A 22934-nucleotide genomic window follows, 5' to 3' on the forward strand; every position below is an offset into this window, starting at 1 on the left:
GTTCGTGTGTGTCGTGCGCGCAATTCACGCTGCAAAATCATCTCACACTTGCCGCTTATTTGTCCATATATTTTACACGACTCAAACGATGAGTCCAAGCTCTTGCAGCCGTAGTTGCTTACCTGTCCCGTTCATATTTGGCTTTACCTGTTGATGACAGCAGCAGTGCTTTAGCGCCTCCTGAACCGTTATGCACTCCAAATACACTTTCCATGCAACTTGTGCATAAGTTGAGCATTAGAGACCTCGTTGCCTTTCTTAGATTTGTCATGTGTGTATATATTTGCTTTTACTCACCAGTAATCCCAACATTTTGACTTTCATACTATATCTGCATAAATTACCTCAATGCCAGTACTGAACCGCTACCTCGACAATTTTTTTTAAAAAGCTGCAAAAATAAAGCTGACAAAAGAACTTATTTCTTTTATTATTATTTACTCAAAATATTAGGATATACTTAATCAGAAAATAACATTTGAAATATAAACACTTAGCACATTATCACACTTAAACCTTGTTAAACACTATTGAACACCAAAATACAATGGTGAGCAGGTTATAATCATTTTCATGGCCTGATATGCAGCTCATTCTGGTGTTAAGAATGCATGCTCTTTTACATAAATAATAAGATTAATGCCTGAGATTAATATGTTTGCACACTATGCATACTCTTTTGTGTATAAATTTCATATACAGCATATTTATGCAGTTACTGCATATGAATGAGATAAAAAGTTTCATGTAATTGCTGCCGATTTTAACTACAGAATTTTTTTATTTTTAGTTCCTACTGGCTTGCCTAAAATAGAATCTTTCATTGCATTGTGGCCAATGGTAGAATCCGGCTCGGTTATTGCACACGTTAGTGTTGCAAAATAGTGATAAATATTTCTCCCAGCAAACACTGGATGTTCTTAGCGTCTTCTTGGGAGCTCGTTGTCGAGACCATAGGTATACAACATCTTGAGTACTTGTGTTTGGCTCCGTTCATTATAACTCATTGAATTCTTCAGCGATTTTGACCGGGAGTCGGTTGTTACAAACATTAGACATGCAGTTATGATGCAAGTCACTTGTGCCAATTTAATATCGGTGCTTCAGCAAAGAAACCATCGCAGGACTCCCTCTTCAACACAACAGTAAAGACTCTATGCCATGTCTGCCTCACAGTTCTGAGGTTTTGGTTTTGAATCCCAGTTCTTGGCTGCTTTCCCGTTTGAAGTGTTGCCTGTATGGGGTTTCTCCAGGTAGTCTGACTTCCCCCTACATTCCTAAGACATGCATGTTGGATTAACGGAACACCCTAATAGCCCATGGTTGTGCGTGTTAGTGGACTTTTATTTCTCAATGTGCCCTATAATTGGCAGGCTGCCAGTCAAGGGTGTACCCAGCCTCTCCCCCAATGTCAGCTGATAGGTTGCAGCTCCCTTGTTACTCTGGTGACTCGCTCAACAGAAAATGGATGTCTCAAACAAATGTCTGGAATTTTATATTATGAGCGTTAAATATTTTCACAATTCCTCTCAACTGTAATTTCTGCACAGTAAAAATTCATAGGTTGCCTACCAATGCTTTGGTTGTTACTTCTTTTTGCCAGTTGGTGTTCTCATTGTCTCAGCATAGGTTGCTAACCCCAAGATGGTGTGATTGATGAGGAAAGCAGAAGAAATAAGACGGTTGGTACTAACACAAACACCAAGTTGGCTCCAAAAAACTCATCTGAAAAATAAATAGAATAATGTGCCAGCAAGTCAAAGATGGATGGAACTTGTATGGTTATAAAAAACATCCCCAAAAACTTTCTCTTATAATTGATACTCTGATAAATTAGTCACTGGCTTCCTCCAGGCCGTGATTGTTTTAATCATAATATTTGCAGGCTTTGAGTATGTGTGACGTGCATCTCAGTGTTTCATTTTGCTGGAGTGAAGAGAAATCTTAGATGAATTTGATTTGATCTACAAAGATAGCCATTTCCTTTCTTACGAATATAAAACAGGGTTCTTGCGTTGAGTGATAATTCACAAAAGTCTAAAGAAGACAGTTTTGTAGCGTGCTGACAAGAAATGTAACTTTGGTTGAGTGGTGCAAAGCACACAGAATGCACTTGCTTCCTTGGGATTAAAATAACAGATGAACCACAGACACAACCACATTGAAATGTACTCTGAAGTTACTCTTCTCTCTTCTTCTTCTCTCGGTGTTGACTGTTTTGATGTTGATAGTTTTCCATTTAATCTTTATTTATAGCTGTGAGATTAGTGTGAAGGACTTTGAGATAGCTACAAAATATGAACGCTGTGTACATTTGGCCTTCATAGAGGCTAGTAGAGGAAACCTTCAAGGTTGAACACCGGCTCTATCGAGTGAGTAAGTCATAATATTTTGCAAGAATAGCCATAGTATTACTATTCCTTGGCTGTGAGAAAATTAATATATAAAGTACCCATGAAAATGCACTCAAGTGTACAGTTCATATGTCCATTGGCATGTATTTTAATAATCATAATATATTTTAGGGCCAAAAAAGTCTTGAACATTAAAGTGTTCGGGGTGGGTCAGAACACTGAGAGATTCACATTCATAACACAGCTATAAATTATGATATCAAGATTTGACCTGGGTGTGTTGATGCTCTATCTTATTCAGTCGAGTTACAGAACATTCAGGCACATCTAGATTTAACCTGAATGTTGTTAGTCACTTAAATGTTGTACACAGGCTGAGATCAACCGGAGTCAAATTCCTTGTTTAGGATGCACAAACTTGGCCAATAAAGCTGATTCTGCCTCTGCTTCATGACAGTGTCACATTGGGGATCAATCTGTTCTAGTTGCAACTCTTCTGGCACTGTTTCAGGATCTTGTGCGAAGGGACATGAAACTAGCTGAAGTGACGTGTCTATTTTTCCAAAATCAGAGAACCGACATGCATGCAGTGTATTTTTTCACATGTTGAGGGACCTCTTTCAGTGTTGCTGTTGTGGGGAAATGAGCCAATGACTTGTTTAACATTTGCTTTGAGACTAAGGTGAGCTTGGTTTTGACCGCTCTGACGTTTGTGTACATTTCATTCACAAACTGGTCTTTCCCTTGTAACTTCATATTCAGCTCGTTCATATATGTCAGTATGTCCACAGCAAATGCTAAATCACAAAGCCAATCTGTGTCACTCAGATGAGGAAAATCGTCAACTTTCTCAAGTAGCTCCAAAAATGAGATAATCTCTGGGTTGAGCTCCTACACTCATTGACACACTTTTCCCAAATTTAACCAGCGGGGGCTTTTCTGTACTTAATTCACACATAGGACACACCGCATTATAAGCCACATGCATGCCATGACTTACGGTAAAAAAAAAAAAGAAACATCACAGAAGCAAGGCAGTCAGTTCCATTGTACTTTATTCTACTATTTAATCATGTACTGTATTTTACTCACATTGTTAATCAATATTAATACGCAAATTCATCAAAATCCTCATCTTCTGTATCCAAATTAAACAGTTTGGCAAGTTCACCATTAAACATGCCAAGTTCCTTCTCGTCGTTGTCACATTGCTCTTCTGCGATGATCCTGGCTTTCCAGATTTTTCTAATTGTGCCTCGTAAACATGTCTCTTTGTCCATGCCATTTTAGAGGGTTCTAGCTTTGCACAAACGATAGTATTTATTTTTCAATGTCGGCGGAGGTACGTACTCTACGTGTTGCATATAGTCCTCTGATTGGTTTACCGCCCCGATCTACGTAAAACGTAATGTCTTCTGATTGATTCATCGGGTCTACATATTACGCCTGCATATTACAGAAGCCACACATTTTTTTTTTTTTACCTTTTATTAAAAGGCGCTTTGGAGAAAATTAAAGGCTTTTAAGTGCACCTTATGGTGCAGAAAATACGGTATGTATGATTTGAACCTGTAGGAATAGGAAAAGAAAAGCAGTTTTTACTATTGTTTTGCCATAATGACAGTTGTACACGTGATCCGGTTACCATGCCAACAAGCCTGATGTCAAGATCACTCAACAGGTTTTTGGAACCAGTTGATGGTGGTTCAAATCCGAGTTGATGTTCCTACAACCTCCTCCTGCTATAAGAGTCTGTCCAAACAGTTTACATTGTTCAAGGTGCTGAAGAGGTGCCTGTGTGTGTTCTCTGTTTACATTTACTTGACTTACGCATTGTACATGAGAATACAACACTTGGTGCTTTCCATGTTGGGTTTGAAGTCACCTCCGGTGCCACTGGGCTGGGTCACGCAAGCATTTTTGGGATGATTGAAATTCCAATATCTTGACTATACGTCTTGGTAATAATGTCTATGTTCCCCTTTCTCGTTTGCTATGACAAACAAAGACAAAATTGTATGTTAAAGTGTAAATAAGTGTGACTTTTTTTTTCTCTACCAAAAAACATAAATGTTAGTCTTTCCCTTGATGCAGTAAAAATTGAACCAGTTTTCACACAACACAAACAGAAGAACCAGGAAAGCTCGATTTAGATTTTGGAGGCTTTCGTGAGAAATTCTGAGAATGTGGCACTCTCAATGTTGCAGGTCGAGAGACCAATTTACTTTGGAAAAACCATTCCTCAATCAACACATTTGAAGTGAAACGGTATTGTGATTGGGGGTTTTGTTTGACAAGCCAAATTACAAGATCCTGCTGTATAAAGATCAATAGATCTTGTGTTTTTGTTAATGTAATAAGAAAAATTGTGTCATACCAAGACCTTGTTGAAATATAAACTAGGTCATTTTCGAATGCTTTGCTGTAACATGATTTGATTTGATTTGATTTGAAGGAAATTAGAAGTTGCCTGCCATTTGTACTTAGGGCTGGGTTATGTGGCTATAAATAAATTCTCTATTTCTCACTTTAATAATTATTCTTCTTCCCTTTCTTCTCTAAATCCAAATCAGGTTTTTCTTTTTGTCATTTCCACCGGAGATTAGTGTTTTATTTCTCCAGATACTATCCAAGCTCTGAAACTGTTAATTTTCCCTCCTGAGCATTCACTAACATCAACTTCCACATAAAAAAGGCTATTTCGGCAAAGATATTACCTTGCAAGTGTATACTATATTTCAGGTAAAAAAAAACAAAAAAACATGTTGAATAACTGCTTGCTCCGTATGTGTATGTACCATGTTTTTGGCAGTGTGAGTAATTCTGTGATTGCCTTTCATTAGGATCCCCTTCTTGTTATACAACGTCAAAACAATGTTAAAGTGATTCCACCGATTTTGTCGTAAACATAGCAAAGCTACAAATTGTGCTTTTTAAACTAGCTCTCCTTTGCTGGCAGACACACTGTTAGTGGAGGTGGCACACATCAGTGGGGACACACGGAAACGGATTTAAACAAAAAAGAACTGCTTGAAAAATATCAGTCTGACAAATCAAATCAAATTAATTTTAAATAGTCCTATTTCTATTTGTTTTTTCAAGCAATTGCAAAAGTACTGAAATTATTTTGTTTACCCACAGTCTCAATCCCAAAGATTATATTTTTAATTTGGAAAGCTGTCATGATTTTGGCCAATTATACTGTCATTGAGATGATCAACGTTGCTCGGTGGGCAAGTAATATTCTAATCGCTGTAAGAAATTATTTTGCCAATGTTGAACCTTTTATTTATTTTTTTTTAATTGCTATGTGAATTCATATTAATACAAAGTATAATGGTGTACGATCACCATGCAGGTTCTCAAATGTGTCCTGTTGCGTTTAATTGAGTTTCAAAGGAGACCCGGCCCGCCGCAGCTTCTTTGAACTGTCTTGCTTCTCTCTTTTCTCCAGCAGCAACATGGCAATACAAATAAGCATCTGGGCTCTGGCAGCTTATATGAGGAGACAGTCTATTTGTAGAGCCTGTGGCTAGGTTAATCCCTAATGATACAGGCCCTCTGCTTTTCTCTCCTACCTGAGTTCTTGTCTTTTCTGCCTTTGTGTGCATGCTAAGCATTCACACCGCGGGTGGGAATTTTCAAGCAATATAGTTTAATTACAATTCAAGTATAGATTGTGGAGGGATGTTGAATCAATTTATTTCCTGTAATTTTTGTATAGCTTTCTTTTTCCTTCCTTTTATCCATATATGTAATGACCCATATTATCATGAGTAAAATCAATTAGAGACCCATCGAATGCCATTAACTTTGTTTGCTAGCAAAGATGTTTCAAGTATTCAAATCATTGGCAAAATCATCACAATAGTGTTAGTAATTCAAGTTTTGTTTGTTGCGTTAGATCCTGATGATGCCTGTTGATTTTTGCATTAACATGTCTTGTCACCCACAAATCAATTCACACATCCTCCATTTGAATAACACACTCAGTCCCGTTTATTAACCATTATGTGGTTGTGGAACTCATTGTAAATGTACATTCATTGTTGTCGCACTTTTGGCTGTGCGAGTGATTTACTGTATGTAGCAAATGCTGAACAAAGCGATATGTATGCCCGACTTGCTTTTACCACAATTGTCGCTGTCCCTTAAGTACCATCACACAAATTGTCGGCATAGTCTTCAGCATGCATCTAATAATTATCTTATAATAATTAGCAGGAAGCACAGACATGGAAATGAGTAATACATTATAAGAGATGCCTCCTGCGTTATGTCTCTGTTGCACAAATGTAGTGTAAATACTGTTTAATTTTGTCAATTAATTAGCTCGTTAGATGCATTTCTCAGCAATCTGACCAATACAATTGCTTATTTTTTTGTCACAAGGCATAAATAACACTGCCAAGCCTATTTTATTTTATTCTATTTTGTTTGCCCTTTGCATAACAGTTGCATGTTTTCTACAGCCTAGCTCAGGCACTGGCTTATACTGTGCCTCAAATTTGTCAGCAGCCATTGACGTCTGGAACGATTTAGCAAGGGGGGAGCTCTTGTTGACTTCTGTGGTGATTTTGTGAAGCAGTTCTGTTGCTATGGAAACCTGTCACATTTGAGATGGACATGGCTAGATAACAGTTTGGAGCGCAAGTGTGTGCTTCCAACTGGAAGAGAAAGACATTTCATTGACTACCCTCCTGTTGGGTTGGCTGACAGCTGAAAATTTGCTTTTGTTATTTAGGTAGAGATTGATCGTTACAGACATTTTTATTTTTTTTTCACTGCAAAGCAGTTTTTTAAATCAATGACTTCATTTGAGGACTAACTTTGTAATTTTGAGAAGCATTTTTTTGCTGGTTAATACTAGGGACCGGAAGCAAGGGTTTCATTAAACAACAAAAAAACAACAACCCTTGCTTCAGGTCCCTTGAAGTTTTGATTTTATTTTTTTTGGGTGGGGGGGGGGAATCCGCGATGTACTGAAGCCGCGATAAATGAACCGCGATGTAGCGAAGGATTACTGTATATATACTGTTCTTTATCTTATATCCTCATTGTATAGTATAGCGGCAAACTATTTTCTTATCTAGAAACGTTTTAGTCATGTGATATTAGAAAGCTGTGCCCTTGGGCACTTTGATATCATTTTCAATTTTGCTGCTTCATTTTGTAGTTGTAAAATGCAATATTAATCAAAATACAGTTTTTTGGATTAGTTGGGGCCCATAGAACATACCTTTTTTTTATCTTGGCATACCTCTTAAAGCAAACTCAGGGATGGCAGAATCACATACAAGTTACACACTTGCTTCGCAAGTACACGTTTTTGTTTTCACGATTGCATTTCCATTAATTGCCCAGCCCTAACTGATACTAAATGAGGGGTTGAATCATACATGCAATATATCAGAGGTAGAAATGCCTGGCTGGATGTCTGAAGGGAATATCAGGCGCTGTGACCGAAGTGACAAGTTTAATATCTGACTGGATGCCCCTAAATGCTGACTGAGTAATTGCCACTGTTGTAGATGCTGTTGCTGATGTCAAATTATCTGACTGCACATTACGGCTACAGGATTATCCCGCTTCCGTGAGTCCCGCCTGAAATGCACTGACAAATAAATGCTGGGTGGTTGGTTATGCCTGTGATGCACCAATTTAGCTGAAAGGCTGTGAAAGAGGGGCTGAGGCTTTCTTGTTGGCTTATGGCACTATCTTCTGTTGTATCCCTGAAATAATTTGCAGGTTACAGTATGTCACGCAAACCAACCCAACATACACACCCTGTGGTGTAAATCCAATCCAGATTAGGGTTTATCATTTCCAACGATTTTGGTGAACTGGACTAAACCGTGCAGCTCGGGAGAAGCTCGTGCTTACGGGATGTGTTTGTGCTCTCAAATCCAGTCCCTTTTTGTGCTATGATATGAGCCGCGATTTTGGATACTATAGAGGCCGGAGGAAGATAAAACAACAGGCGACGGTATTTCAGAGTCAGAGAAGCTGGAAGGCTAAGAGGTGGGGGGATGGGAGCACAGAGGAGAAGAGGATAGGGAGGGATCCAACGCTCAGTACAGAGTCCTTTCGCAGAGAGTGGGAGCTTTATATAATGGCCAGGTAGTGTGCAGGCTTCCACCCCCATGCCTACACAACTGTTTAACACCCACATACACAAACACACATTCCACACACAATGCTATTACCCTCACCATCTCCCAGTCTCCCGGGACTTGTAAGAACAGCCTTATTTTACAGCTTTTCTTAACCACGTGCAGCATAGTTTTATTACTGTGTGAAAACATTGTGGAGTCACTGTGCAAAAACAATGTCAGGACCTTAAAACGTATCCTATAGAATTTTCTGTCCCCTGGAAGGAAACGGTTGTTTACATGACATTGTTTTCATTTGAAAGCTGTTTGGAACGTGTCTGTGTGTTTTGTAGCTCCGAGATGCAAACACTAAAAAACAACATGGTTATTCTTTCTGAGTAAATGCTGAAAACTGTTATCTGTGCAAGAGAGACATCCAGATGTGTGACTGTAGACGCGCACTAATCAACCAAATCAACATTAACTAAGTACTTGGTAGATTTTGCACGTCTGGATGTGTTTTGTTGCTCAAGATAATGAATTTGACAATGATTCTCCACACACCGGTGTTGGAGACCTACAAAAGGTCAAACTCTAAACCTGTATACATTCTGACAAAGGGTATACAAGATGCAGCTTTGGCTGCCATTATTTGCATAATTCTGCAGTACGTCTACAAAAAAACAACAACATCATGGCAGATCATTAATTTATCTCTTGCCAAAGACAAAGGCTTTTGCCTGTGATATGGTCTTGTGCTGTATACCTCCACACAGCTTTGATGGGAATTGTGGTCATGATTATGCATTCACTCTTTGCTTTGGACTTGGTTGCAGTAGTAGTCGTAGTAGAGTAAAAACTCAGGCTCATGTATGGCAAATACATTAGGACAAAATGTATAGGTCACTTCAAGAGACTTAGGTTCAATTAAATTGTAAATATAATATAATTAAAAAAAATTGTCATTATACGTGGCATATTTGGTATGAACAATTAAAAAGACTGTCAGCACAGGAACAAGAGTTTCACGTTATTTTAGTCAAATCCGCAATGAATTTTGGGTAGTATGCTTCATCTGAGGGGTCATCGACGTGGGCTCAGGCGAAGTGATTATATAACTCTATAATTATTTTGTCAATCATTTCAGTGACTTTTGTGGGCTTTTCTGTTTTTAACGGAAGGGTACAATTTTGTCCAAACGTGTACGTGATTCTTCCTTCCTCAGAATTTTATATATAGAGCGTATTCCTCAAGTGTGGTCATGAAACAGATTGATGCCTTTAAGGCTTTGTGCACCATACCAGCCATTTGGAAATCAGTGTGAGCTTGATGATCTCTGGTGCTGTGTGAAGATTCTAATGCTTTGTGGGTGTCCCTCGCATGCCAATCTTTTTGTGTGCCAGATTGGTGGCACGCATGCACTTTGTCTTTGTGACTGCCCTCTGCGTGTGTGTTGAGTTAAGCTGAAATGTTGCATGATAACTGTGAAACGTCGGCTTTTGGCATGCATGCATAAATGCCAGGTGTGTGTGTGTGTGGTTTCTTGATTTTTCCAGTTTGCAATAGTCATTGCACACCCTCCACATTCGCAAAATTGTTACAGAAATCGGAATTAAATCTGAATAACCCGAATATTGACTGCCTGTAAACTAACAGCTTGTTCCAATTAAAAAATGATGGAGCTTGGAAGCTCGCAGAGTTCCAAAAACTATGAATTGCAAGTGTAGCTAGCAAGCAGATACTAAAGGTAAGCTTTCCTTTAAATTGTGACCAATTTTGTCTCTGTTTTTGCCTTTCTTACATATTAATTTTAGCGGCACATTCCAAGGCCACAAGAACTCCTTCCTGAGCTTCCGCCTTCTTGTCTACTGAAAGTGTGGAGAATTTCATTTGGTTTGGAGGCTCTTCTGCTCTCTCGCACCCTTTACTTCATCTTACCATCCCTTATTTTCACTTGCAATTATCATCCAACACATCGTTATGTCTGTCCACCAGCAATCAGATAGTTTTGAATATTATTTGGAACTTAGAATTAATGGTATGCCGCCAGAGGTACTTTGAGATCGTACACAGATGCTATTAATTATAACATGTCTCCATAGATACATGTTACTTTGAATCGTGAGTCGAACAGATTTCCACTTTTTGAGACTTCTGGGAATAAGTATTACCCTCTGTGAGCACAACTAGCATGGAAAATGATGTTCTTTTGTTTTAAATGTTGCATTCCATGAAGCAAAATTTAAGACTGGTGTTTGAGGTGCTATGCTGAAATGGGAAGTAGAACATGTGATTTCCAGTTTATGTGGTCTGCACCAGTTCTGCAATGCTGCAATGTTTCAAGGGAGGTGCACATCCGGTTCACAATCCTCTTTGTTTGGTATTAGCAGGTTGCATGTATCAGCACTTTCTGGAAGTATAAATCAGCTTCATACACAGGATCAGAGTTTTTTTCTTTTTTTACCACACATATAAAATTGCTGCAAAGTTTCCCAAATTTGATTTTTAAGAAATGGGATGAGGTTGACTAAATATGCTAAAACTAACAATCATGATTGAAAGTGGACTAAAATTGAGACCAAATTAAAAACAAATACTGATAAAATTGGCCTTGTGTACCATTACAACAAATCAAAATAAACTAAAGTTTCATTTTTTTTCATTTTAAGCTTTAAATTTGAGGATACAAATTGCCTGGCTCAATGGTAGTGTTCATCTCTCAACCTTATTCACGTAGCATCAAAGTGACGTACTCAATCTGCCTGATAGTCTCATCTGCGTAGTGCTTCTCTTTTAATAAAATGTCAACAGACTTCGACGTGTGTGGAGACGGACGGCAAACGAACCACTTCGGCTGCCCAACAACATGCCTGACCTAAATTACCGTATTTGTCACACTATAAAGCGCACTGGATTATAAGGCGCACCTTCAATGAATGGCCCATTTTAAAACTTTGTTCATATATAAGGCGCACCGGATTATAAGGCGCATAGAATAAATAACTCAACGTTGCTCACACGTTAATGCAATCACAATATAGTAACACTCAAAATAGTGAAAACAATAACAATATATCAATAACTCAACATTGTTCAAACGTTAATATCACACAACACACAAAATAAACACGTGAAGCTTACTTTAATAAATTAGTCCTCATCCACAAATCTATATTGGTCCATATATAAGGCGCACCGGATTATAAAGCGCACTGTCGGCTTTTGAGAAAATTGGAGGTTTTTAGGTGCGCCTTATAGTGTGGAAAATACGGTAATGTAACAAAGGACCCAAAGCTCCCTAAAAACATGCCTTTTTAAAAAAAAAAAAAAAAAAACAAGACTTTCTATACAACGCACTTTCGGGGTTAACGCGATTCCCAAATTCTGGACCCCAAAGTCCGTGTAAAATCAAGATTTAGGTGTCTTATGTGCTAAATTGGGTAGTAACGTTACAAAATGATCATACTAGTCATTTGAAATGCCTTATCAGTAAACTACCATTCTTTCACACCTGTGTGTCTGCTTTGACCACATATTTGTATGATGATATGTACGTGGCCATTAGTTGAAAAATTCCGTCAAAGTCTCCAACTGGAAAAGCTACAGTACCTCTCTGGCTATACTGTCGAGACTCAAGATCATAGAAAATCAAATGACAGGGAAGGTATGGTGACCTATAGCCTATTGTGCTATCGTTTTCTCCTGTATTTGTCTTCCTCTATTTTTTCTATCGGTCTGGCAGAGGAATGTTACACATCCGCGGTGTGGTGGATGGTGAAGGTTTGCTTGTGTTTTTGCTGTTTTCTCTGTTTTATGTGCGTGTTTGCTTTGGAATGAGAGTGAGTGGTATGCTTTGTATGTGTTTGTGTTATAGAAATATAGAAAAGTGTGTTTGAAATAGTGGCCTGCCAGTGTCATCATTTGGCTAAACCACCCCCACCTCATCTTTGCCATTCCGCCACATGCATATTTCATGGAGCTGGTCATTTATGTCACCAGCAGGGCAGTTCCTTGGCAGCATGTGTGTTTGTGGAACGGGGATATGAAACAGAATAACATCAAGTTAGCAAGTCATTCTAGTACAAATCCACAGATGGACAGCTGCTACTCGCATGCTGCTGCTGTGATTGAAGCTCCTTGTCTTACTGTCAGAGCCATCTGTGTTTGAATGATGTGTTTTTAGAACTGCACTGTTATTCACATCCAGACCCTCAGAATTACATTTACATAATTTGTGCTTCCAGTGAGGTGCAGTGTTTATTTGTTGATACAAAGGAGAGAGAGCTAAGCCATGACTGCAAGCAGTGTCTAGATTTGATGCAGGTGCAGTACATGGTGATCGATCGGACTGTAAGGAAGTGCTCATAGAATAGAATAGAATACATAGAATAGAATAGAATAGAATAGAATAGAATAGAATAGAATAGAATAGAATCCCTCATTGTACAACAGGTATACAGTGATAATTGAAAATTTGCAAAGTAGTTATGGTATACGTATGAATTAATGAGAATTTTAAACACCATTGTATAGAAATATCCAATATGTAGTATTGCTTGTTGGCTGCTAGAGGGCATGGGTGTAGAGCAAGTCATTTTTAAGAGAGGTTTTCTTGCCAAACAATGCATAGTGTCCACCTTGAAAATTACCACATTACACTAACCCAGGAGACATCATGCATAGCAAAACCAAAGTGAGTCACGGTTGCGAATGATTCTCCGATTGCATTGTGGTCCAGTTCCAATTATTTCACAGGCCTCAAGCGCCTAGTATGAAAATAACATGTGAAATGATATAACAATGTGTTAATAATTTCACACATAAGTCGCGCCAGAGTATAAGTCGCATCCCCGGCCAAACCGAAAAAAGCTGCGACTTATAGTCTGGAAAATACGGTAGTTGGGCTGCCCAGAACATATTACAAAGAAAATTTTGGGGTTGACTTCCACTTTAAGGGGTGAAGTTTTATACATTGGGATAGCTCTGTTGCTACACGCATATTAGCTTTTCTTTCTCTTGGTATGACGAACTAAATTACACTCAATGCAACCATTAGGCAAATGTAAAAGTTTGGTTCTTAGTTTAATTGGCCAAGCTTGGAGAGGGATGGACGAATGGATCATCTATTCTTTTGCCAACTAGAATACTTTTTGCCATCAGGCGACGACTAGAATTTTTCAATGGATGGTAGGAATAAGAAGTTTACACACGCTCTCATTCAGCCCATCACCGCTGACCGCAACGTCGGCGACCCAAGTGAGTGGCAATCCTAGGGGAGAGATTGAAACTGTCAAAAGTGTGGTTTCATTTTTCAAAGGTTGATGGTGGCAATGCATGTTGCCACACGTGCAATCAATCATTAAAATGTCAGCGAGGAACACAAGCAAGCTAAACAAACAGGAAATGTGCATCTCTCCTCACAGATGTGCTTTTTCCAGCCCAACTGCATGTACCAGCCTTGGTTCTCGACACTGCTTGTCTTTTACACTAAATAATTGTTGATTTAATTATTAACATCGTGACAAAACACTTATTTTTCTAGAAATCTTCATTTTATTTATTTGGGCACATTCTGTTGTTAACACTGTTTACAGTGGAGACGGTGTGCTGCTGACCTCAACTCAGGACGTCATGAGTCGGTGGGGAGAACATTTCGATGACCTCCTCAATTCCACCGATACGCCTTCCATTGTGGAAGCAGGGCCTAGAGAATCTGTGGTGGACTCTCCAATCTCTGGGGTCGAATTCACGGAGGTAGTTAAAAAGCTCCTCAGAGGCAAGGACCCGGGGGTGGATGAGATCCGCCCGGAGTTCTGGATGTTGTGGGGCTGTCCTGGCTGACACGCCTCTGCAACATTGCGTGGACAGTGCCTCTGGATTGGCAGACTGGGGTGGTGGTCCCCCTTTTTAAGAAGGGGGACCGGAGGGTGTGTTCCAACTACTACTCCTCAGCCTCCCTGGTAAGGTCTATTCAGGGGTGCTGGAGAGGAGGATCCGCCAGGAGGTTGAATCTCAGATTCAGGAGGAGCAGTGTGGTTTTTGTCCCGGCCGTGGAACAGTGAACCAGCGCTCGGCAGGATCCTCGAGGGTGCATGGAAGTTCGCTCACATGTGTTTTGTGGACCAGGAGAAGGCGTTCGACCATGTCCCTCAGGGAATTCTGTGGGGAGTGCCACGGGAGTATGGGGTGCTGAACCAACTGATATGGGCTGTTCGGTCCCTGTATCATCGATGCCAGATTTTGGTCTGCATTTCCGGTTGGGTGACCTCAGCATTGCATCTCTGGAGCTCATGATGTTTCCTTCCTTTTATATTGTAATAGCACCAACTTGCATAGACGCACATGATTTGTTCCTGATGCCTTTTATTTCAATGCCATAGTTTCAATAAAGTTAAGTTACAATACATCTCTCTACAATGTCTGTGGGATTTAGCTTTTGCTCTTTTTGATCAAAAGATCTGACATCTTAGCCATTTTCTCTTATTACATTTGTGTTTGAATGCTAGCTGATTGCATTGACATGATTGCAATATTCTCATTCTTCTGTTTCTCTCCATTTGTGTTTGCTTTAGCAAATGGTGATGAGCCTGCGGGTGTCTGAGCTCCAAGTGCTGCTGGGCTATGCCGGGCGCAACAAGCATGGACGTAAGCACGAGCTTCTAACCAAGGCGTTGCATCTGGTAAAGGCAGGCTCGAGCCCCGCTGTGCATATGAAGATCAAGGAGCTGTACCGCAGACGCTTCCCTGCAAAAATGGTGTCGCACTCCGAGCTCTCCTTGCCCGGACCGCATCACCCAGCCACAGTGGGGGTGGTTGGAGGAGGCGGAGCCGCTTTGCCTAGTGGCCTGACACAGCTGGCGTATGAAGGCCACGCAGGTCATGGTGGAACCCCGTCACCCGCCGCCTTACTACCCCTCTCGCTACTCGGCCCCGGAAAGCACGAGTTCACCGGGTTGACGCACCACCTGTCCGCTGCAGTCCCGCTACACCCCGTCCATCCAGATGTGAAACTCCAGAGGTTGCCATTTTATGACATGCTTGATGAGCTCATCAAGCCAACCAGTCTAGGTGAGACCATTTCAATGTTTTTCATATGTGAGGTGGTTTAGTTATGTTCACTATGTATGGGAGGCTCAAAATAAGCACTTTTGCGTCGCTGTGTTCCCATCAAAATTAATATTTTTCATGGAAAGTAGTGGCTTGTATTAGGAGCCGTTCTCATGTTCTCTTATTGACTTTGCCACCTTCTCTTCACAATGACATGGAATATTTTATTCTAGACTCAGAACTGTCTCCATGCGTAGATTTATTACATTAGAAAGGTCAAGTTTGAAATCGTGTCCAGAATGGTTCTCTTGCATCTATTTGTTTGCATTTACTTATTACTATATTAAATCAACCACCAAGTAATAAACAATATTAAAACATACCACACACAGTTAACACTATCTTGTGTGACTTATGTCTGCCAGCTCACTGATGAAAATCATAGCTATGGAGTTTACATCTTCACTCGGGGCCTGTTTCAAAGAGGACGCATGGAGGTGAAAATTCCAAAATATCAGCTGCGCCTTTCGTTTAGACCAAGGGTGTCAAACTCATTTTTGAATCATTACAATATGTCACTGTTATTTATAGGAAAGGCAATTTACAGTTTTGGTATTTCAAACATTCAGTTGACACACATAATTTGACTTTGCAGGCCACATAAAGTGATGCGTTGGGCCGGATATGGCCCCCGGGCCTTGAGTTAGACACACGCTTTGACTAAGTTAAATATGCTCTGCCGTTGCATTCTCATATACACGGCTCAACCGTTTGCATTGTGAGGGTTTCTTAGTTACAGACAGTAAATGCAGCAGCATGTCTACATGTTTCTTTTTATTTCATCATTTTAGCTTCTCTACTTGACTATGGAATTAACCTCTTCAGAAATGATCATGAATAATAATAATAATAATTTTATATAGTGATTTTTGTGATACAGACTATTATTGTGAAGGGATTCGTGATGGACCATTATCGTGATGGGATAGAATTGGTACTGTTATATGAATTTTAGGCCATATTGCTCAACCCTATGCATATGCTACTACTCTTAAGATATCGCTTATCAATCTGGTCCAGTATTCTTACGTAATTGTATTATTTGTTTTGAAAAATAAATATTGGAATGCTGCTTTACTAATATTATTTTCAGTTTAAATACTAATACAACCTGTCCCTGCAACTACAACGACATACATTTAAAATAAAACAAAATGTACCTAAAAATAAATGGATTGACTAAATCACTATTTTAATGTAAACCACCTGCGATTGGCTGGCAACCAGTTCAGGGTGTAGTCCGCCTACCGCTGCTCCTCTTTCAAAGTGGGGCAGTGATGCGGTGGCAGCCCGTTATGCTGTTATTTTATACTGCACTGGCACAGAAAGTTCCTGTGCCTGTGTAGTGCATGACGCCAGAGTGGAGGGATTGTAAAATGCTTCAAAGATGAATATATTAATTTTATTGCTAGTTCGAAATGAGATCAGAGGTAAAATGTGTAAAATAGCATTCATATAGACTAAATAAATCAAAAATTAATTTCAGTAATTTCTCTCTTTAATGGACCGTTAACGAAACTGCTAAGGGTGAAGCGTAACGATGCTCCGGTCTTTAATAATTCAGCTCCGGGGCCGGTTTATTACCGGGGCTCGGTACCCATCCCTATCGACTGCTGCCTTTGTTTGTTGGCTTTTTTTGTAACCACTTTAGATGATGGTGAAAACTCCAAAAGTTGTGTGTAATTTGGCTCATATTTTTCCTTCAAGTCTTGTTTGAACTTTGCAGATTGTACGATTGGCAGTATGTCAGTACTTGAGCTTTTGTTTTCCATCTTGGCATTATTTTTAAGAAAGGCACAAAAACCTTTAGCAATTATTCATGAAGTGTTCACTACTGGTTATAATAATAATAATAGTTTGCCTTTTTTAAATTATTCAAATTTACAATAGCCCATTTTTTATTCTTTCAACATACTTTGTTTTATATTTTAAATTATAGTGTGAATTGGTGCCATCTTAAATGCATTTTTATCCCAAATTGATATTCCAATACCAAATTAAATGTTGACAGCTGTCTAATTAGGATTTGAGAATGGGATTTTACAACAACAAAGATAAGGCCAAACACGTGACAACACAGAAAATGTTATCTAGTCTTGTCTTAAGCCTCTATCGCACTGAGAGGTGTTACGTTCTCAGCAGGCTTTGTAAAAGGTTGCAAATGTTCAAACGGTCAGCGCACGTTTTTTCCGCCGAACATCTGGTGAACGTTTTGCAAACACTTGTGACCTTGAACGAACCACAACAAACTCAGACGAGAACGTGACACTTGCAATTGTTTGCAGCTCAGTAGGATAGGTGCTTCAGTGAACATTTTTAATCATGCCTATTTTAGAGTGGATGATGAATTCTCTAGTTTGGCCAGGTTCGATTCCAACCCTGGTGCGATCTATCATTGTCTCGAGTGCTCCTCCAGTATCCACCTTTCATATACTGTCGTATCAAATTTAAATGCTCTGGCTTTGTAAGATATTACTAAATAATGGAAATATGTCTGTGACGTTCATCATTACCATTTTAATAGCATAAGAAAGGATCATGTCATTTCTTTTCTTGCCGATCCATGGTGGCCTCAACTCTGTCATCACAGCATTTCTCCTCCTGCACATTGTCCTAAATGAGTCCTTCCCCTTCATTTGTTTTCTTTCACCACTCTGCCTGCCATTATCCGCTTTGCACGCAAACATTTGCATTCAAAGTGATAACATTGTGCAGCCACATAACTGTGCATGTAGAATACATTGGCAATCTGAATTGCACGACGTTGATGTCTCTGCACGTTTCCTTCCAAAACTAGACCTACTTCTATATTAATAATATATAAGTGTTCGCTCAACAGTGAGAGAAAAAAAACTGCAGAATATGGTGCACATGATTTCACCAGGCTGAATATATGGTTCTGAAAGACTGCTCAGCTTCAGTTTCTGTGATCACTATATTTAACCTAATTATAAGGTAGAGACTCCTGTTACCATTTCATCATGCACATTTGCCTCAGTCAGATCCGATGAGCCTTATTCATACAACTCGCGCAATTGTTCCTTTCCAGCATCCCTTCTTGCCTCATTCACGATATCATTCTTACCGAATCCCTACCCCCCACTCCTTCTGCTACATTTATTCATACATTGAGTATTGATTGCCATGTGTGTCATAAAATGATAAAACGATACTCTTCTTAATTCCGATTGATCATAGCTGAAAGGGTTTCAGTTAGGGCACGAAACATTAATGTGAACAGGTTTATGGCCAATGAATTATGTTCCAGCAGCCCTCCCCTCAGTGAGTCTGTTATTTTTACAAAAGAAACACAGAAACTGAATTACCGTATTTTCCGGACTATAAGGCGCACCTAAAAACCTAAAAATTTCTCAAAATCCGACAGTGCACCTTATAGTTTGATGCGCCTTATATATGGACCATCCATCCATCCATTTCCTGAACCGCTTAGTCCCCACGGGGGTCGCGGGCGTGCTGGAGCCTATCCCAGCCGTCATCGGGCAGTAGGCGGGGGACACCCTGAACTGGTTGCCAGCCAATCGCAGGGCACTGCTATATATGGACCAAATTCCTAAATTTAAACTGGCCCGAAGAAGCATTGTGTCATGAAATCAATCATAAGTGGCCCGCTGAAGGCTACAAATTATGAATCAAATCGACTATGGATCATTATTTTGTGATTAGAAAGTAATTTGTTGCGTCTGAAGTTGAAATAAAAAAGATAAAATGGAGAATGATTTGATTTGGATTAAAAATCTGACATGATGGATTAATGGTGCGCCTTATTGTCCGGTGCGCCTTATAGAGGGACAAAGTTTTAAAATGGGCCATTCATTGAAGGTGCGCCTTATAGTCCGGTGCGCCTTATAGTCTGGAAAATATGGTAAATGTTGAATGAATTTATCCAGTTTTTTTTTCTGATAAAACAAATGAACAAACTTAATGCTGTAGCGATAAACAAGACAGAAAGGAGCACATGACCAACTAAATTGTGCTTGAATTTTGACTCATCCTATGCATGTTTGCAGATACGTTGTCTTGGGTGTGGCCCACGTAGTGTAGCACTGACACGTCCTGTAAAATAGGTCCTATTTGCATTGATGAGAATAGCAGGAGCAACTGCCAGACTGATCTAAGCATTTCTGTATGTGCGCACTGGAATGCCTTAATGAGCCCAGTGACTATATACATTGCTGGAGAACAACCCCATTCAGTTTCCAAAAAGTCCCTCTTGTTACTGAAGAAGGAAGAAGTTATACAGGTTGGATTGTAAATTCTAGAAGTTATCTACATTGTTCTAGCAATTTTGTCATTTTCATGTTGTTGTTCTTGTTTTTCTGAGAAAAGAGCTGTCTTTTGTGTTTATCTGCATGTGAGTCTGTTTGCTGTGACCTACTAAATTAATGGAAAAAGTAGCAAAGGCCTGACCAAGCTAACAAGATCCAGCTGGGTTTTTTTTTTGTGCTTATTAGGCAGATTGAGTCGAGTAAATGCTCTCTATCTTAGCTCATACCTAAGACCAGACCTTAAGCAATTTTTTTTTTTTTTTACTTTAGGGCCATAATCAACACTATTACCATATTGCACCATTTTCAAATCACTTGGTATCCATGCATGTTATTTCAAAAGAAAGAATACCTCCTGTTGTCTTTAAAAACAATCCAAGGATCTTGGGATAACAGTAAAAGATATTACCCCAACTTGTGTTGAATACCCCTCCTCCTCCTACAGAACTATGCAATTTTATTTGTTTTTTTTAAGACCATCTTTTTAGGTAGACATGACATCACAACAGTTGGTCTACTTCGATCAATTATTTTTATGTATTGTTTTATTTATTTTTTTAAATAACAGCAGAACAGTTGGACTACATATTGTCTTCACACTACATAGTTTTGGTGCCACAAAGCAGATTTATTTCACAACTCCCTCCCAAAAAATCAGTTATGCATCAAGTTATAGATCTGAACATATTTTCGCTTACAATGAATGATTTAGAGGCCTTTTCTACAGTCTGTCTGTGAATCGTTGGTATGGAGACACATTCCACGATACATGTGTGGACCCAGCCAAAATACACATTGAAGAAATTAACAGCTCGGGGGGCCTCAAATACTGTACATCCGGCCCGTTGGCCGCCTAATGAGGGCCTGAGGTTAAGTGTTGTCTCAGTTTGCTACTTTTGAGGTGCATGGAAAATCAAATTAGGGAAGAATCAGCCAACTCAACTAAACATTAGGACCCTATTTTGGTAAACTGGCACCAGTGCACTCGGCATTAAAACGGGCGTAGCTTTTCATTTTCGTGCCAGTGCAAGTCCAGTCTAGCATGTTTGGAGCCGTGCTGCGCTCATTTGGGTGTGCCGGCACGCAAATCAGCCTCCTGACGCACTTAATAGATTGGTGGCAGAAAGTCCCATCATTTCCAGATTAGTGTGAAACCTCTATTTACGACCTTAATTGGTTCCGTGATCGGATTCGTAGGTAGAAACGTTTATAAGTAGAAGCAATTTTTCTCATAAGAATGAATGCAAAATGTGAAATTAATTTTAAGTGCTTTCCCTTGAAAGATGTGGCGACTTGCTCTAAGAGTAAGCACTTGAGAGACAGGGGGCGATGGGGGATGGTGATTGGGAGGGGGGAGTAAGAGAAAGAAAACAAATCATTTTACATATAACAGTTATGAAAAATCCATAGATAAGCTGCACTTTTTGCACAAGCTTTGAACCTTGTGGAAGTTACGATAGTTTGCACCTGGCACAAAAGCGTGTGCATCATCATTTTTGTGCTTGGGCAATGGTTTAGTTTGGTGTGTTTGTGAATATGGTAGACTCTGTAAACATCACTGGGCGTTTCTGCTTCCCCCACAAGCTCATGTGCAAATTTTGTTACAAAACTTTGAATAAATCTTAGACCGGGGAAAAGCTGGTCTAATTACAGACGCAGGCAGTCTAACGCAATTTCGGTGCATTCAATCGAAGCTTTGACAGACAAATTGGCACTCGGTGGCTTTGACGTCATTTCATTAATAAATATGACATCAACATGGGACAATCACTCTGAATCTTTAATTGAATGGATTCTGATATGATTTGACATCCCATTACTAATCCGACATGGGGAAATTCCAGTATACAGCAGCGAACAGGAGTTAGAAAACAATGGATATGCTCTAAGAGGCTGCCGCTTCCCCGGTGCCAGAAGTTAAATAATTAAAGAAAAAAACCATAAAACACTTATAAAACATTGGCAACAATGCAAACATAACAACTATCCCTCTGTATGCCAGTTACGCCCAATTCTACCACAGCCAAGTCTAGCAAAATAGCAAATGGAAGAAAACTGCACCCATGCACACACTTGATCTGTGTTTTGCGATTAGACTGCACTTTAAGTCAGGCTTATCAGAATATGCCCCCAAATATTCAGTTGACATTCAAACATGCCATGGTTGAATTATGTAGTTGCGCGTGCTTGGTCTGTTTGACCAAACCTCACCCACCAAACATGAAATTGATTCAAATTTCTCTTATAAAGAACATCAATGATCGGCCCATTATGTTCGCTTGTCATCATTTCTACCTCAATTTGTCATTTTTATTCACACAGTGTCTTTCAACATCATAATCACCACCCAGCAAGAATATAATGAAATTAAGTACCAGAAGCGTTCTCTCCTCATGATCATGACTCATATGTCTCCTACAGCAAAATACGTACCTACAGTACGAGTGTATAGATTAAATATGCAGAATTACCTGGTGTTCCAGTCTCACTGCATTCATATGTGATGGGTTTTCTTTGCGGATGACATAGTATTTGCAGATGAAACCTTTGCAGAAAGATAATCTTAGCGTTTGATTAAGCATAAAATTATATTACCACAACAATTCAGATGTGTCACCAGCCTTTTCATTTGCTTCTCTCATGTGAACTGTACAGCCTTTATTAAAAGCTTTGTTATCAGCTAAGGGTTATGCTTGATGATTGAGAAAAATATTATGGGCATACAAAAAGGGATACTAATCATATGGGAGTAGTTAGTCTTTAATCTCTTTGATTTACGTCAGAGCTCTGTCTTGATACATATTTTTTTATCCTCTTTATGCATCTTTAAAAAAGTGACAGTTGCATGATTGTAGATTTAGTAGATGGGAGTTGTCACCTTTTCCATGTCTTTTAGCCACACTGCAACATGAGAACAAATTCAGTTTTGTGGTGAGAGTGACTGACTTATAATGGAGCGGCCACGGGGAGTGAGAAAATGCAAGCAAGGACAGAGTGAGAAGGGGGAGGGAGAGGGAGAAAGGGAGTGATGGAGCTAGAGTGATCGAGATCTATTTTTAGCTTCAGTTGCCCGAATGAGGAAAAGTCTGAAAGCA

General features: G+C 39.5%; 1 protein-coding gene and 1 long non-coding RNA gene across 2 annotated transcripts in view; one reads left to right on the forward strand and one right to left on the reverse strand.

The window, feature by feature from the left end:
- LOC148400311 (E3 SUMO-protein ligase PIAS1-like) overlaps positions 1-22934 on the forward strand; it is a 33214-nt gene that overhangs the window by 513 nt on the left and 9767 nt on the right. The window contains exon 2 of the mRNA XM_088371616.1: positions 15019-15514. Within this exon, the coding sequence (XP_088227742.1) occupies positions 15019-15514 (496 nt within the window). The remainder of the gene's footprint in view (positions 1-15018; positions 15515-22934) is intronic.
- On the reverse strand, positions 796-22525 carry LOC148400312 (uncharacterized). Its single transcript, XR_015857628.1, has 4 exons — positions 22311-22525; positions 13657-13715; positions 1573-1725; positions 796-1485 (listed from the first exon to the last, which is right to left on the reverse strand). It is a non-coding gene; the product is annotated as an uncharacterized LOC148400312 (long non-coding RNA).

This window comes from Syngnathus floridae, chromosome 3 (assembly GCF_059516105.1).
Source record: "Syngnathus floridae isolate MCC-2025c chromosome 3, RoL_Sflo_1.0, whole genome shotgun sequence".
NCBI classification, from domain to species: Eukaryota; Metazoa; Chordata; class Actinopteri; order Syngnathiformes; family Syngnathidae; genus Syngnathus; species Syngnathus floridae.